Source organism: Glandiceps talaboti, chromosome 2 (assembly GCF_964340395.1).
Source record: "Glandiceps talaboti chromosome 2, keGlaTala1.1, whole genome shotgun sequence".
NCBI classification, from domain to species: domain Eukaryota; kingdom Metazoa; phylum Hemichordata; class Enteropneusta; family Spengelidae; genus Glandiceps; species Glandiceps talaboti.
The window spans coordinates 3882589-3902158 of NC_135550.1; the positions used below are offsets into that span (position 1 = coordinate 3882589).

The following is a 19570-nucleotide window of genomic DNA, read 5'->3' on the forward strand; positions in this document are numbered from 1 at the left end:
TAAGATTTTTGTCGAGGTAGACATTGTGTTTAATGATTTTCATATCGTGTGTTCATATATATATATCTGAATTTAATTTTAAAATATATATGTTTGCTGTAAACAAAGTAAATTATTAGGTTGCTGAGATTTAACTAAGAATATTAATGTAAATTTAACTTTGATAATATCATTGGCAGTGATTTTGATTATATACCTCAAATAACATTACAACATTTGTACTTGTACACAAACAGTATAAATACAGAGGACAAGGATATCTACATCAATGTGTTGTTAAAATACCAACCTATGATGAAAGAAGAAAATATCAACAAATTCACAAAAAGTATTGTAGAAAGGTTACATCTGCCATGGAAACAAAATGATTCCAACATAGATAAAATACGGTAAGTCTATGAGAACTAATCCAAAATAGAACACAATATTATGTTACAAACATGGACTTTGCATTATGGAATGTTTCACATTATTTTTTCAAGTGGAAAAACATAGTAAAGTTGGGGGGTTTCGTTAAAAATCCAAATACATACCCTTTGTCATCCATCATGACCACTTTGAACACATACACCCATACCTAAGAATACCTCTATTAAAGGACAAACAAATAAAAGGGATTTGTTTCTCGTCTTCACGTGTCATCTGAAATCATGCGCATCACACATTTTTATTTCATTTCCCTGTTTTCACCAACATCTTCTTTCTATATTGATGGCGAAACCAAACAGTTTGAGAAGTACAGATGAGAGGCTGTCAAACAAACAGTTTACAATGCATGTAGTTTACTTTCAGAGTTCAATAAATGTTATTAATCATTCAGGACAGCTTCAGTGGTAACATCATGTATGTGATAGTGTAATGGTTGATGAGTCAGTGTACTTCCCCAACCAACACCCCCCAAGCCCCCTTCAAAAAAAAGCAAGTGTCACCACATCATTTTTAGCACAACTGTACTGAAGGTTCAGTAGTGCTATAGGCATAGCAAAGTGTCTGTCTGTCTCTCTGTGTGTGTATGTGTGTGTGTGTGTGTGTGTGTGTGTGTGTGTGTGTGTGAACAACTTATTAAGTTGTTCACACACACACACACACACACACACACACACACACACACACACACACACACACACAAGTCAAAAGCTGCTGGACCGACTGCTTTGATATTTGGTGGTCATGTTACTTCTGGTGTCTAGTTGGCAAATTGTTCAAATGAAAATGATTGCATCAGATATGTGGGTTTTGGGTAAAAAAATGTGATTTTTGGTCAAAAAACTTAAACTCCAAAAGTACTGGGCAGATTGGCATGAAATTTGATGGGGACATTCTTAGATGTGGGTAAATTAAGATTTGTTCATGACATAATGATTCATTCCCCTGGTAATATGCAAATTAGGGCTGAAATGTGTCTTTTGGTCAAAAACCTATAATTCCAAAACTACTTAGCAGATTGAGCTGAAATTTGACAGGGATGCATCTGTGGGTGTATAGATGAAGAAATATTAAGCAGATAATGATCACATCAATAATATGCAATTTAAGTGTATAAACTAAGGTGAATTTTTGTCAAAAATTGTACTTAATCAATGAGACTGAAACTTGGTGAGATGTTTCTAGAAGTGTTATTCTGCAGATTTTCCTCAAAATATTTTGACACAATTGGCCCTAGCAAGCATGACCACGCCCTTAGCAACAACTGAATGGCAGTATATTTTGCTCAAATAACAACATCATCTGGTAGGCAAGTAAGTAAACATTCAAAAAAGTATGCAAATATCCCTAGCAACCATGACCACGCCCATAGCAACAACCAAATAATCATGTATATTGCAAAGATAACAGGAATTGAAAGACAAATGAATAAACATTCAAAAAATGTATGCAAATGTACCTAGCAACAAGACCACACCCATAGCAACAGTCAAATATTCACATATATTGCGAAAATAACAACAGGGATTAATAGACAATTGAATAAACATTCAAAAAATGTATGTAAATTTGCCTAGCAACAAGACCACGCCCATAGCAACAGCTAAATAATCACGTTTATTGCAAAGATAACAGGAATTGAAAGACAAATGAATAAACATTCAATAAGTATGCAAATGTGACTAGCAACAAGACCATGCCCATAGCAATTGCCACATGATCACGTATATTGAAAAAATAATATCAGGAATTCATACACAAGTGAGCAAAAACATACAAAAATGTATGCAGATATATCTAACAACATGACCATGCCCATAGCAACAGCCAAATGATAGCATATATTGTAAAGATAGCAACATGGTTGGATAGGCAACTGGGGAGTCATTCAACAAATGAACACCTATTGTTAGCATGGACTAGCATATGGATAAACATTTTTTAAAAACTGTACAGCAAATGAACACCTATTGTTAGCTTGGACTAGCATATGGATAAACACTTTTAAAAACTGTACAGTTGTTCTACAACGCCATTGGTGGTATTTTTAAATAGTGCTTGCCCATTGTGTTTTTGCTCATTGTTTACACTCTTCCATTGACTTGCTCTTGTAAGAAGTTGGTTACCTAGTAAGGCAGCCATTATTTGATACCATTCAGTTCAGTAGTTGTGGAATATATTAGAATTTTGCTTCCAGGACAAAAAGCTCTGATTTTTGTAATACACCATATTCTGTTACCAAAGTTCCAACCATTTCACAAGTACAAAGATGGTGACCAAGATATAGCGTCAGATGAGATAAAATTAGCAAAGTGAGGGCTAAAATTTGGTCATTACTGCTGATCATACGACAGTGCACAAAACGTGTGTCAAAGAACTTCATGTGTTTTTAAAAGACTATACAGCCATGGTTATGTATGCTTGTTGGTAATAAAACAGTACAGGTAACTTCATGCCTGCTGTCCTAACACTACAATATTCAACTATTCTTGCCTTCACTTCGAGCCCATATGAGATTCGGAAACTTCAAATGATTCAGAATTCTGCAGCTCGTTTAGGTATTAGAGTGAAGTGTAACCACATTACCCCTTTTCTCAAAGTGTTACACTGGCTACCAGTACAACAGCATTGCAGAATTTAAAATTCTCTGCTTAACATTCAAAGTACTTCATGGTTCTGCACCTGGCTATCTTAGTCAGTAGCTCCAGCCGTGCTTTACGCAGTAACTCACGGAACGAAATTTACTTACACCAACCACTCAGCAATACTGCTTATTATGATTCCATGTAATACTGGGATTGTCAGGTTACGTAAACATTCGAATTGTACTGAAAACTGGTATATGCATGTTCGTAACAAACCGAAATTACGCACGTACAGTATCTTTAAAAGAACATATCGCCGTGAAAATTATTTAGATTTAGATTTGTCGAGAGCTGAACGTTCTCTTTTTGTTCAGTTACGAATAGGAATACTTCCACTCAGGATTGAAACAGGTCGTTTTAGGGGCGAGGTGTTACATGCTCGCCTCTGTGTGTTATGTAATACAGATTCAATTGAGGACGAATCTCACTTTTTATTTCACTGTTCATTCTATCAGGATTTAAGAACACATTTTTACAATATTATACTTGAGTCTAATCCAAATTTTGTAAACTTTAATGAGACTGAGAAATGGAACTTTATAATGATCAATATGCCCAGAGCAACTTGTAAATTTATTCACAAAGCTCACACCAGAAGGTGTAATCATCTTTATATAACAATGTAGTATGTTACTTTTCTTTACTTGTTATGAATGTCCTCTTTGCACCCCTTATTTTTAAGTGCTTTATACGAGCAATTCAGTTTTGTAGTGACTAATAAGCCTGGTGGGCTGGGTGATGTGTTTGCTTTCTGATATTGTTATTGCCAATTTGTAAAATGTATATCACATGTCACTATAATAAACAACCTTTACTTACTTACTTACTATTATGGTGACAGAGCATTCTCAATTTGTACCCCACACTTGTGGAATGCTCTGCCATCATATCTGCAGAGTGTCACTACATTCCAGGCATTTAAATCAGGTCTTAAGACCTATTTTTTCAGTAAGACTTTTGCTTGAGTCTGTTTTTGTACTTGTTTTTCTGTGCTTTGTAAAGTGCATTGTGATTGTTTGTTGCTTGTTTTACAACAAATTAATTAATTATATCAATTATATGCAAAGCAAATTGGTAATCTGTTTTGCATAATTATAAGTAATGGCACAGCATATTTACAAAAGAAAATTTATACTTGTAGAATCAAACATTTTTAGGAAGTGGAACAAATAAAAAAAATTTAAGCTCTGTGATAGAAATTTTCATAAATAAATATGAACCAAGAGCCCATGAACATTCATAACCAGATTACTTATTAACTCTATTATGTTTATTCAATTTATATTTTATCACAGAATACAACTAGCTAAGGTGTCCACTATCCAGAACCAATTCAGCTTAACTCAACAAAACGTCAAAGTGGGAACACGGATAAAAACATCTGTTAGTAATAAACCATTATCAATGACAAAATCCATGTACACATATCTATCCAAGGTAAATTGGTCTAAGACTATGTCCTCTTGTTTTATCATAAATTGGTCCAAGACTATGTCCTCTTATTTTATCATAAATTGGTCTAAGACTATGTTCTCTTGTTTTATCATAAATTGGTCTAAGACTATGTTCTCTTGTTTTATCATAAATTGGTCTAAGACTATGTTCTCTTGTTTTATCATAAATTGGTCTAAGACTATGTTCTCTTGTTTTATCATAAATTGGTCTTAGACTATGTTCTCTTGTTTTATCATAAATTGGTCTAAGACTATGTTCTCTTGTTTTATCATAAATTGGTCTTAGACTATGTTCTCTTGTTTTATCATAAATTGGTCTTAGACTATGTTCTCTTGTTTTATCATAAATTGGTCTAAGACTATGTTCTCTTGTTTTATCATAAATTGGTCTAAGACTATGTTCTCTTGTTTTATCATAAATTGGTCTTAGACTATGTCCTCTTGTTTTATCATAAATTGGTCTAAGACTATGTCCTCTTGTTTTATCATAAATTGGTCTAAGACTATGTTCTCTTGTTTTATCATAAATTGGTCTTAGACTATGTTCTCTTGTTTTATCATAAATTGGTCTAAGACTATGTTCTCTTGTTTTATCATAAATTGGTCTTAGACTATGTCCTCTTGTTTTATCATAAATTGGTCTAAGACTATGTTCTCTTGTTTTATCATAAATTGGTCTTAGACTATGTCCTCTTGTTTTATCATAAATTGGTCTTAGACTATGTTCTCTTGTTTTATCATAAATTGGTCTAAGACTATGTTCTCTTGTTTTATCATAAATTGGTCTAAGACTATGTTCTCTTGTTTTATCATAAATTGGTCTTAGACTATGTCCTCTTGTTTTATCATAAATTGGTCTAAGACTATGTCCTCTTGTTTTATCATAAATTGGTCTAAGACTATGTTCTCTTGTTTTATCATAAATTGGTCTTAGACTATGTTCTCTTGTTTTATCATAAATTGGTCTAAGACTATGTTCTCTTGTTTTATCATAAATTGGTCTTAGACTATGTCCTCTTGTTTTATCATAAATTGGTCTAAGACTATGTTCTCTTGTTTTATCATAAATTGGTCTTAGACTATGTCCTCTTGTTTTATCATAAATTGGTCTTAGACTATGTTCTCTTGTTTTATCATAAATTGGTCTAAGACTATGTTCTCTTGTTTTATCATAAATTGGTCTTAGACTATGTCCTCTTGTTTTATCATAATTTGGTCTTAGACTATGTTCTCTTGTTTTATCATAAATTGGTCTAAGACTATGTTCTCTTGTTTTATCATAAATTGGTCTTAGACTATGTTCTCTTGTTTTATCATAAATTGGTCTTAGACTATGTCCTCTTGTTTTATCATAAATTGGTCTTAGACTATGTCCTCTTGTTTTATCATAAATTGGTCTAAGACTATGTTCTCTTGTTTTATCATAAATTGGTCTTAGACTATGTCCTCTTGTTTTATCATAAATTGGTCTTAGACTATGTTCTCTTGTTTTATCATAAATTGGTCTAAGACTATGTTCTCTTGTTTTATCATAAATTGGTCTTAGACTATGTCCTCTTGTTTTATCATAATTTGGTCTTAGACTATGTTCTCTTGTTTTATCATAAATTGGTCTAAGACTATGTCCTCTTGTTTTATCATAAATTGGTCTTAGACTATGTCCTCTTGTTTTATCATAAATTGGTCTAAGACTATGTTCTCTTGTTTTATCATAAATTGGTCTAAGTCTATGTCCTCTTGTTTTATCATAAATTGGTCTTAGACTATTCTCTTGTTTTATCATAAATTGGTCTTAGACTATGTTCTCTTGTTTTATCATAAATTGGTCTTAGACTATGTCCTCTTGTTTTATCATAAATTGGTCTTAGACTATGTCCTCTTGTTTTATCATAAATTGGTCTTAGACTATGTTCTCTTGTTTTATCATAAATTGGTCTTAGACTATGTCCTCTTGTTTTATCATAAATTGGTCTAAGACTATGTCCTCTTGTTTTATCATAAATTGGTCTTAGACTATGTCCTCTTGTTTTATCATATCTTTTATTTTTAAGTCACCATGGCAGAAGCTGAAGTTAATTTTATGGAAGTATTTTCATTCCAGAAAAAAAAACTGGAGTGAAAATTCTTCCATACAACCATAACTTAGAGGGAACACCACTCCATGAAATAAAGGTGTTTTCATTAACTTTGGGTTGTAGAAAGTCATTTCACGATTTTATAGCATATCATTTTTGTGCAATTGCTATTATTCTCACACTGATCCACCATTGCCTCATGGAACTTAACAGACCTACCTAATGTATTCTGATTCACACTGAATGTTTATGACTCCTAAGTGCTTATTAGTGCTAGATAAATAATCAAAATTTGTGTTATATGAAATCATTCAATAATTCTCCAGAACCCAAAGTTTATGAAAATGCATCTTTTTCCCAGAGTGCCATTACCTTTAACCATTCAAGCGTGATGTGATTGTTGACACATGTCTTTGATGACATTCCCAATACCAGCATTGTGTTCTACCAGCCAAAAGTGGTGGTTAAGTGTTCATCAGTAATTAGAACACAACAAGTATCTTTTACAAACTATAAACTCACTCACTATAAATACAATGATGCCAATATCTGGACTGAGTGAAGTTACCCTTACTAGAAACATTATTTGTATTGACAATCTTGCAATACAATGGATTGAACCTTAGACTGAGATTGAACACAAGACATCTATTTTATGACCTTCTGTTATCAGATACCACACTTGGCGTTGATTGTTTGAATTCAACTTTCCAAAGAGTGTAATTGTTTATATACAGGGGTCTTATCAATTAAGTTTATCTTAAAAATCACAGTTGTGTCTATTCCTTTCACCGCTGGTCATTTGAATTCATTGTAATATATAGAGGTATGTTTCCAAGCTGTACACTAAATCGTTGATATTGACCTTCATCTTCTAGGTCAAATAGTAAATTGTTAAAGAACTTTGCAAGTTTCCCACCGAGAGGCATTAACATTTTTATTTCTGGGGCACATACCATGTAATGCACTTTATACGTCACCTGTCACCAATCTCGCATTCTGATTGGTCGAGAGCCCTGCAGATACACAGGTGTATTTTTCACCAACAGCCGTATTTTTGCTTGTTGTATCACGTGATCACTGGACGTCCCCTTGTAAACAAAACGAGCAGACAACTAGAAATACAGCTATAACCAACATTTCGAAATGCCAAATTTATTGTCAACCGTATGAAATATCGTTGTATACATTGTAACAAGTCTTTAAACTGTATATTTTGTGTCAGAGGGAAACTGTCAAAAATTCCATGCAGAACGGCGATAGTCCAGATATGGCGAACGCACGGTCATTACATGATCGTGAACATGAATTCCTAAATTTATGAAGGATATCAAAATTACCACCACAGAGGGTGTAATTTTTGCTTAACTAGAACAACAAAGTATATCACAAACATTTATGTACATTTAATGGAATACAGTATGCAAAACAAAGACGCACTCATTTTTAAGTTTGAATATATCTTTGAGTGATATGCAAATAGTAAACATTATGTCATACTACTGAGCAAACGTGCACTCTGATTGGATGATAAAGTTAAGGCTGAGATGTAAACAACCACACTGCAGTCATTAGAGAAGTACATGATACTATGCTCAACAGTATAACGCGGAAGTGATTTTGTTTTAAAATGAAACAGCATTTTTAGACATTCAAAAATTGAATTTCGTAGTCGCAGGTGACGTATAAGTATGTTATTTGCCAAATACGGTTCCACATCTTGCTGCTTCCGGTATAACGGCTATAATTTTTGTGACATGAGCAAAACTTAAAATAGATGAGTTGGTAATGTATGCAAAATGCAATCAGTTGTACTAGTGTAATTGAAACATTTTTTTAAACTACTGTTACATATATATACTCATATAAATGTCATACACCCTGGAAATCACCCATAGGTTAACATGTTTGTGTAAACAGATGAACACATAATATGGTGTAACATATCCAATCAAAATTGATTTTTGGGTCCACACCCAATATAATCCCAATATCAACCAGTTCCTATACTACCGGTACTTTTGGATACAACATCTAATTATTGGGAATTTAAGAATAATTTCAGTGAAAATATGAAAACATAACACTCCAGTTACAGCTAGTCAAGTAAACTAAGCAAACCAAATTAATATCTTTCACACTAAAACTTGATTAGACTCAGAAATTATCTCTTCTACAAGATCATTTAAATTCTGATCAATAGAATTTTATTAATCACTGAGAATATTTCCATTAGTACGTAAGATTTAACGTTAACTTTTCTATCAATAAACAGAACGAATTGTTTGGCAGGAAGAAATTTAATTCATGCAGTATTGTTGGTAGTAGTGGAATTCTAGAAGGTAGTGGATGTGGACAACAAATTGACATGGTAGATGCTGTTTTCAGGTAGGTTTATTATGTAGTACACAATCTGAGGTTGGTGAATAGGTTTATTATGTAGTACACAATCTGAGGGTGGTGAATGGGTTTATTATGTAGTACACAATCTGTGGCTGGTGAATAGGTTTATTATGTAGTACACAATCTGTGGCTGGTGAATAGGTTTATTATATAGGACAGAATCTGAGGGTGATAAATAGGTTTATTATGTAGTACACAATCTGAGGGTGATAAATAGGTTTATTATGTAGGACAGAATCTGAGGGTGATAAATAGGTTTATTATGTAGTACACAATCTGAGGGTGATAAATAGGTTTATTATATAGGACAGAATCTGAGGGTGATAAATAGGTTTATTATGTAGTACACAATCTGAGGGTGATAAATAGGTTTATTATGTAGTACACAATCTGAGGCTGGTGAATGGGTTTATTATGTAGTACACAATCTGAGGGTGATAAATAGGTGTATTATGTAGTTCACAATCTGAGGCTGGTGAATAGGTTTATTATGTAGTACACAATCTGAGGGTGATAAATAGGTGTATTATGTAGTACACAATCTGAGGGTGATAAATAGGTTTATTATGTAGTACACAATCTGAGGCTGGTGAATGGGTTTATTATATAGTACACAATCTGAGGGTGATAAATAGGTGTATTATGTAGTACACAATCTGAGGGTGATAAATAGGTTTATTATGTAGTACACAATCTGAGGGTGATAAATAGGTTTATTATGTCGTACACAATCGGAGGCTGGTGAATAGGTTTATTATGTAGTACAGAATCTGAGGGTGATAAATAGGTTTATTATGTAGTACACAATCTGAGGGTGATAAATAGGTTTATTATGTAGTACACAATCTGAGGATGATGAATAGGTTTATTATGTAGTACACAATCTGAGGGTGATAAATAGGTTTATTATGTAGTACACAATCTGAGGGTGATAAATAGGTGTATTATGTAGTACACAATCTGAGGGTGATAAATAGGTTTATTATATAGTACACAATCTGAGGGTAATAAATAGGTTTATTATGTAGTACACAATCTGAGGGTGATAAATAGGTTTATTATGTAGTACACAATCTGAGGGTGATAAATAGGTTTATTATGTAGTACACAATCTGAGGGTGATAAATAGGTTTATTATATAGTACACAATCTGAGGGTGATAAATAGGTTTATTATGTAGTACACAATCTGAGGGTGATAAATAGGTTTATTATATAGTACACAATCTGAGGGTGATAAATAGGTTTATTATGTAGTACACAATCTGAGGGTGATAAATAGGTTTATTATGTAGTACACAATCTGAGGGCGATAAATAGGTTTATTATGTAGTATAGAATCTGAGGGTGATAAATAGGTTTATTATGAAGTACACAATCTGAGGGTGATAAATAGGTTTATTATGTAGTACACAATCTGAGGCTGGTGAATAGGTTTATTATGTAGTACACAATCTCAATACACTAATTCAATTAATATATAAATTAAGATAAGGTATAATTATAGCATGTGTTAAAATAAAACGTTCAATTGTTATCATTAATATGGTTTAGTCTCTTTTTCTCAGATTCAATGTGGCACCAATCGAACCTTTCACTAAAGATGCTGGTAATAAGACCACAATCAATACACTGAATCAATCAATATATGCGTCAAGGTAAAATGAACAATTCACTTATTGCCTGGCTATGAAGACACTAGTAGACGTCTGTTACCACGAGGGCTGTTATGTTGTAACTATTTTGCAAGGCTCAAAGCCTGAAATAGTTGCTACATAACAACACGAGGGGTGATATGACGTCTATTAGTGCCTGAATAAGGCAAGGCAATAAGTATTTTATTACACATCAAATTCTCAGTCAAAACTAATCCCTCATAAGATTTCCATGCTACGTATGAATATTTCCCTAGGCTCTGTGTTTGTAACTCACAACATGTACAGAGTGTGTGGTTTGTAACTCACAATATGTTACAGAGTCTATGTTTATAACTCATAATATGTACAAAGTTTGTGTTTGTAACACACAACATGTACAGAGTGTGGTTTGTAACACATAATATGTACAGAGTCTGTGGTTTGTAACTCACAATATGTACAGAGTCTGTGTTTGTAACTCACAACATGTACACAGTCTGTTTGTAACTCACAACATGTACAGAGTGTGTGGTTTGTAACTCACAATATGTACAGAGTTTGTGGTTTGTAACTCACAATATGTACAGAGTTTGTGGTTTGTAACTCATAATATGTACACAGTCAGTGTTTGTAACTCACAACATGTACAGAGTCTGTGGTTTGTAACTCACAATATGTACAGAGTGTGTGGTTTGTAACTCACAATATGTACAGAGTCTGTGGTTTGTAACTCACAATATGTACAGAGTCTGTGGTTTTTAACACATAATATGTACAAAGTTTGTGTTTGTAACTCACAACATATACAGAGTGTGTGGTTTGTAACTCAATATGTTACAGAGTCTGTGGTTTGTAACTCATAATATGTACAGAGTCTGTGTTTGTAACTCACAACATGTACACAGTCTGTTTGTAACTCACAACATGTACAGAGTGTGTGGTTTGTAACTCACAATATGTACAGAGTTTGTGGTTTGTAACTCACAATATGTACAGAGTTTGTGGTTTGTAACTCATAATATGTACAGAGTCTGTGTTTGTAACTCATAATATGTACACAGTCTGTGTTTGTAACCCACAACATGTACAGAGTGTATGGTTTGTAACTCACAATATGTACAGAATCTGTGGTTTGTAACACATAATATGTACAGAGTTTGTGTTTGTAACTCATAATATTTACAGAGTCTGTGTTTGTAACACATAATATGTACAAAGTTTGTGTTTGTATCTCACAACATGTACAGAGTTTGTGTTTGTAACTCATAATATGTACAAAGTTTGTGTTTGTAACTCATAATATGTACAAAGTTTGTGTTTGTAACTCATAATATGTACAAAGTTTGTGTTTGTATCAATTAAAAATCCAAAATAAATACTCATTTGTCATCCATATGTCAACTGTTAATTAGAGGTCAATTTTATCCGTAATTAATTTAGTAATATGTTTAGATTGTGATCCCATTCGGGAGCTGAATTTTGGGTGTGGACCCAAAAATAAATTTGATTTGATTTATTGCACCATAGTATGTGTACAGTTACACAAATATGTTTACTAACAGGTTTTTCAGTATTGTTCATGGTGTATGACATTGTGGGTAAGTCATTAATTTATCAAATAGGTTTCAACAAATCATTGCAGGTACATCTTGTGCTGGAAAAATGGTAATCAGAAAGACATCAGTGACAGTTCAAATAGTTACAACTTACTATCATTGTTCTATATTTTGCTCCTTTTGGCAGGTATAGCTCACTGAAAACACCTGCAAACAAAACCAAATTTGTACAAGACATGAAAGCAGCTATTCAAGATGGGTTCATTTGGATGCCTGATTTCTCCTTACCTTTTATAACACCTGCAAGTAAAACAGCCTACCCATTGCTAAGAAAGAATGGTTTCAAAATGGTCTTTATGCACCCTAATCATGTCCGAGCAATCAACAATGTTTGGAAAGCTTGGGGAGTTAACAAACGTGTTTCAACTGGTAAGTTATACTTTATGTTATAATTCATATATGGACACCAAACTAGAAAGAGTATACAGTTTCAATTAAGTAGTACAGTGGTTTTTAGCACAACTGAATTGATAAGGTTCAGTAGTGCTTTAGGTATTGCTAAGTGTGTGTGTGTGTGTGTGTGTGTGTGTGTGTGTATGTGTGTGTGTGTGTGTGTGTATGTGTGTGTGTGTGTGTGTGTGTCTGTGGATGTGTCTGTGGATGTGGATGTGGATGTGTGTAAACAACTTAAAAGTCAAAAACCGCTAGACTGATTGCCATGATATTTACTAGGTGTATAACCTTGGGTGTCTAGTTGGGACATTGTTCAAATGAAAATGATCGCATCACCGATGTGTGATTTGGGTCAAAAAATGTGATTTTTGGTCAAAAAACTCAAGAACTGCTGGGCAGATCGGTCTGAAATTTTTGTGGGAACATTCTTAGGAGTGTTTAAATTAAGAATTGTTCATGGCATGATGATGATGACATCAGTGATATGCAAATTAGGGCTAAAAATGTGTCTTTTTGGTCAAAAATCTTTAATTTCAAAACTACTGAGCAGATTGGGTTGATATGTAATGGGGATGCATCTGAGGGTGTATAGATGAAAATATATTAAACATATAATGATTTCATCCGTGATATGCAAATTAGGTGTAAATATGTGAATTTTGGTCAAAAACATATCTTAAAAATTACTTGGTCAATGAGACTAAAACTTGGTGAAATGTTTCTAGAAGTGTCATTCTGCAGATTTTCTTCAAAATATTTTGATACAATTGGCCATAGCAACCATTACCAATCCCTTAGCAACAACCAAATGGCAGTATATTTTGGTTAAATAACAACATCATCTGATAGGCAAGTAAGTAAACATTCAAAAAATGTATGCAAATATCCCTAGCAACTATGACCACGCCCATAGCAACAGCCAAACGGTATTTCACAAAGATAACGGATTCTTAGACAAGGGAACAAACATTAAAAAAGTGTTTGCCAATATGCCTAGCAACAAAACCATGCCCATAGCAACAGCCATGTGATGACATATATTGCAAAGGTAACATCAGGGATTCATAGACAAGTGAATAAACATTCAAAAAATGTATGCAGATATGTCTAGCAACAAGACCACACTCATAGCAACAGCCACATGATCACGTATATTGCACAGATAACAGGGATTAATAGACAAATGAATAAACAGTCAAGAAATTTATGCAAATATACCTAGCAACAAAACCATGCCCATAGCAACAGCCAAATGATTATGTATATTGCAACGATAACAACAGGGATTCATAGAATAGTGAAAGAACATTAAAAAAATGTATGCAAATATGTCTAGCAACATGACCACGCCCATAGCAACATCCAAATGATCGCGTATATTGCAAAGATAACAACAGGGTTGGATAGGCCACTGGATAATCATTCAGCAAATGAACACCAATACCTAGCATGGATCAGCATGTGGGTAAACATTTTTATAAACTGTACAGTTGTGCTACAACACCATTGGCACTATTTTTTTTTATGCCATGCACGTTTTGTTACAAATCACACAAACATACAAATATTGATAGCGTGCCTGCACATAACATGTTACTTAGTAAGATGTTAGATCACTATCACTGTCACATCAAGGAAATTAAAACTCTAATTTACCTTCATTGATTAGCAGTGGTCCACTTTGAACTTGTCATGCAGGCATACATACATACACATCAATGAATATTCATAACTCCTAACTGCTTATTGTCTTCAGATAGATATAGTCACAGATATTGTGTAATGTAAATTCAATATTCTAATTCTTTTCCAATTTTTTTCAGGCTTTTACTTCATCAGTGTCGCGATAGAACTTTGTGATAACATTCAAGTGTATGGATTTTGGCCTTTCAAGAATGGACCTGACAATACGACAGTTCATTATCACTATTACAATAACATGACATCTAATGACCATGACTTTTCACATGAGTTCTTAATGATATTTGAACTTCATCAACTCGGGGTGCTAAAGTTGACAGTTGACCCATGTAAATATCAATAGAAAAAAAAGGTGAATATTATGACTAAATGTACTGATCCTCTGTTTTGTATCTGTTCAAGTGTTTTATTGACTCAAATTGGAAACAAACTATAAAGACAAAACTTCTCTTTATTCAACACGCATTATAAGAGTGTGTATAAGTTGAACACAATGATATTCACTAAGCCCATCGTTTATAGCAGCTCGGTATAAACTCAGTTATCGGTGCTTGGTGCATATATAAAGATAATTTAGATAATATGTGATATTCTTCGATGAAGTTTTCATTCTAAACACGTTATATTGTTGCAAACCTGGTCATGTCTTTCTTCACGGGCATGTCTCGATTTATAGTGTTACCGTAAATGGGACTAGTTTTACGACGATGGCCAGATAATATTATTCTTCAGGGCCAGGGGGCATACCTCAGTTGATAGCGTTGTCGTAAAAAGGACAGTGCTTAACAACGATGGCCAAATAAAGATGTATGAAAAGAGTAGACATTGACATCGTATAAATAATACGATAGATATTCATGTCATTTGCTGTTTATAGTTTCGGTTTTATCTAGATGTGTCAGCCACGCCATACAATCGTGTCATATCTGCCAATGTATTTTACATACCAAATTAATCATGTCAGATTCTTCATTATTTTCCCGCAATATATAAAAATAGGAAAACGTCACCACCTTCTGTGAAGATTATATACGGAAGAAATATCGTATGGATTTCTAGAATAGTTGTGTGTCGGGGGAGGGGGGGGGGGGGTCGAGTGAGAAAGAGACAGACAGACATTCAGAGGGGATGGAATACAAATGCTGATTTCTTACAAAAGAAAAAAAGACAATAAAACGAAAAGTGAAACACGATATCTGACAATAACAAGTAAGATTACGTTAACTCTATCAAGATCCATCAATCTAAATACGTCTTGATGTATGTATTTGGTGTTCGATCTACAGCATCAATATCATAAGTTGCACAATAAATGTCAGTCAAGAATACTCCCGCGAAAATATTTCAGCTAAATTCTTCTTTCATAATATTTTTTCATATTTTTTGCCTAAATTTTGGAGAGGAATACACAATACAAGCCTTCATCCTATGTATGCCAAAATGCTGGTTCGACGTTCAAAAGCATCCATTTCTGCATAATATAATAAAACTCTGCTTCAAATCGAAAGTTTGTTGTATATCCTGTTTAGGGCGCTGACTGACTCCGACAGCTCTCGTCTCGCCTGTTCACGGCTTTGACTACGATAATGCCGCTCTCGTCTGAAGAAGACGATAGCTTTCGGATGGAGTCGGTCAGCGCCCTAAAAATAAAATGGCCAAGTTATATAGTAGGGTTCAATGGAAGTCCACACACTGGTGCGTCAGATGCCGGCCGGGCGGTACCAGTGCAGTGGCCAGCTCTGGTAGGGGTGTGTGGCCAGTGCTGGAAACCTCAGGCCCCAATTTTAGACCCATTTTGACCAAAAATCAATACCCATTTTGAACCATTACAGGTTTTTAAACGTGAAAGTTTAGACCTAAATACATTTTCCTTGGGAAGCAACATTTTTGGGCAATTAATGGCAGTTATGATTTGGTAAAGGACAATAGACCACTTTTAGACCGAGCAAAATCGAAAATAATGCAAAGTGGACCCGTTTTAGACCAAAGGGCTAGAAAACGTACCCCAAAGTCGGCACAAATACGTATACTCAAATAAGGAGAGTAGTCCCCCGGGGGTCAGATGTAGAAATCTTAGCTATCAATAATGTCATCATGAAAATCAAACTCTAAATTATTAATCGTAAATGTCCCTTTTATACATGTAGTACAGTAACTGACAACATAGATTATGTAGAGATTATTTAGAGGTGTGTTAGTATTTGTCTGGTAGAAACAATAAAATAATACCCCATAATACCAATGTCTCAAAAAAGTCAATTCGATCCTGTTCTTTCTGACGTGCTCCTTTAAAGTAACGAAAATCTACCTACCCAAGAGTGATCGGAGCAAGAGAGAATAATATAAAAAGAACGAAGTGAATATGTGTTAATTCTCAGCCTGCAAACAGTAAATAATTATTTTATAATACAAATATATGTCACCTGTTTGCAATCTTGTTGTATAATTCTGTTGTCACCTTAGTTGCTATCTTTGATATATACATCCCACAACATTCACAACGAAAGGTGTAAGGGGGAAAAATCAATAGTTTAATTTAGGTTAATTAACTAAATTAGTTTAGTTAGGCCTCAGACCCCCAACCCCCTTCTAACGTAATCGGCCAAAATTAATAATTGTTTCATACAACACAATCAATTTCAAATCAGTAAGACTATGAATACAAAACCAGTATATGGTGAGAAAAATACTCTTTTTTGACACATTAAAAGTATAATAATTCAGTGCCATGCATTTACTATAATAGCAAAACTTCTCCCATTTCTCGATCTGACGAAATTTTTCCGAAATACTTTGTATTTATGGATACAAAACAGATTCCATCAAAAACTTAAGGACAATCATTTTTGTCGGATGAGAACTAAAATGGTTCTAATACACCCCCCCCCCCCACCTCTAACAAAAAAGAGTTACGTTTTTTATCCGACATTGAAGTATTGCTCTCACACGTCACCTAAATGTGATCAGTCATTCCGACAAATCAAAATCCCTACAAAAATACCCTTGGGTGTGAAACTGTTCAGAAATTCAAGACGTTCTTTGTACCTTACTGCAGGCAATGCACTACGGGAGGAATTATTCTGAGGTTTTAAGACTGACTTTGAAAACCTAAGTTACCGTATAAATATTACAACACACGACATATAAACTCACACCACGTACACAACAGTGGTGTAAGATAGCAGTTTATAGGTGTAGTAGGCATGACTTTCAGATTTTATAGCATTGTTATTGAATATTAGCTAGTATTCAAACTACACCGACGCAACATAAAACCATGTGACTCCTTTTATAATACATAAACACTTAACCAACCAACCAACATGCATGCATACATACATACATACATACATACATACATACATACATACATACATACATACATACATACATAAATACATACATACATAGTTTATAGGGTTTTTTATTTTAATATGCCAATAGATCATATATTAGATGGATTTGAATATTAGCTATGAATAAATCAAGTCATGGAACAGGGTGGTACTACATCTGTTTAATATTATCTATATTATCTGATAACGAATTTTTATAGCCTATGTGTTGTTGTCATGGAAGTCATCTCTTTATTTGTGCAGTCAACCCCAATCAGTGATAAGTGTGTTTCCCTTTGGGAGATGATATCTATGGAATCAAGATGACGGCATTCCCATCAAATTAATCATGTTATCACTAGTCTATTTATATTTCTCTTATCAATAAATGAAGTTTTTCTTCAACTGATAAATTACACTGTCATAACTTGTTATTGTTATGATCATGACCGATACAGTTAATTAGTTATTAGTTACAAATTACACGAAGGAAGTTGTGTTTTGTTTCTCATTACCATTTAAAATTCCATTTCAAATTCGAAGGGTGAGGGGTGCTATGCAGTACTGTTTACCTAACAAATTAAAAAAACTACTAGAAGGAAAGTTGTAAACACTACCTCAGTTTACATTTACACCTAAACAACTCATTTTATAAAGTTCGATGAAATACATTTACGTTGCTAAAAGAGATTGTACTCAAGTCGTGTTATAATTTGTTTATATAAATTTATTTTACGTGTACGTAAAAATGGTAGTGTTTCAATTAGTGCCATACATATCAACAGTTATTTATTCAGGATTCATGATAAACATTATACAAATCACAATGTTTATCCCCCAAAAATTGACTGGACAGAAGATTTACACATTCATGTCCTTACATCTTCTTTGCCATGTTCTGAAAGAGCCTATAGCAGCACTAACACTCAGGTATCGTGCTAACCACTTCTTGGTTTGATGCGGGATGCCAATAAACTTAAAACCAGGTATTACACGTTTGTGAACTGATCCTAAACTGCCGATCACTATGACAACGATTCTACAAAAGAACCCTAGGTTATTAGGGACCGGACAGAATTTACGGCAGGGGGGGGGGGGCTGGGGAGAAATTGGGGGGGCCATGAAAAAAATGGGAGGCTTGAAGGGGGGGCCATGAAAATTCTCATGGTTTGAAAGGGGGGGGGCCGCAAAATATTTTGTCATTGAAAAAAATTATATGTTAGGAAATTTAGCATTGCATGAGATACCACTTGATATCGCCTTTAATATTGAATGTCTACACTTTCATTTATGTATTAACATGGAAGTGTGTACGTTTGTATGTACCTATTTAGTAAAGCATAAAAACACTACTCAAGATTAATTTGATACACCCTGAATCACTCTTATATACTCCAAGCTGTTCACACACACACACACACACACACACACTTACACACACACATATGTATACATACATACATACATACATACATACATACATACATACATACATACATACATTTTAGCACTGTGGAAACAGGTTCAGTGTGTAATTACCATCAAGGATACATATGTATATATATATCACATAAATTACAGGTCCTATGCTATATATATATATATATATATATATATATATATATATATATATATATATATATATGGTAATATACTAGCATAGGACCTGTAATTTATGTGATTAAACTAAACTACATGGTAGGTATACATCAAGTACTAGTGACAGTGACAGTGAGAGTGACAGTGAATCAAATGAGTCTAGCCATCAAAAAGACCAGGATGGCTCCCTTATTGTTCAAACTAGATCAGGTAGACTGGCTGGATCATGGAAACTTGCCTTTATATAAATTCAAGATTATGAATAAAGGGATTGTATTGCAAAGGCT

The 19570-nt window shown here is 33.8% G+C and overlaps 1 protein-coding gene across 1 annotated transcript; it reads left to right on the plus strand.

Annotated features, from left to right (window-relative positions):
* The first annotated feature begins 294 nt into the window (after positions 1 to 294).
* LOC144453562 (alpha-2,8-sialyltransferase 8F-like) lies at positions 295 to 14692 on the plus strand. The gene is made up of 6 exons (XM_078144882.1): positions 295 to 389; positions 4367 to 4508; positions 8876 to 8988; positions 10571 to 10660; positions 12383 to 12624; positions 14472 to 14692. Exons 1-6 carry the CDS (start codon positions 295 to 297, stop codon positions 14690 to 14692), a joined length of 903 nt encoding a protein of 300 aa, XP_078001008.1.
* Positions 14693 to 19570: the final 4878 nt, after the last annotated feature.

Bases quoted from the DNA above. Each gene is read 5' to 3' on its own strand.
- LOC144453562 (XM_078144882.1), top strand. From the start codon at position 295: ATGAAAGAAGAAAATATCAACAAATTCACAAAAAGTATTGTAGAAAGG. The intron at 8,989-10,570 runs GTAGGTTTATTA...TCTTTTTCTCAG, and splicing joins ATGGTAGATGCTGTTTTCAG to ATTCAATGTGGCACCAATCG. The intron at 12,625-14,471 runs GTAAGTTATACT...AATTTTTTTCAG, and splicing joins TAACAAACGTGTTTCAACTG to GCTTTTACTTCATCAGTGTC.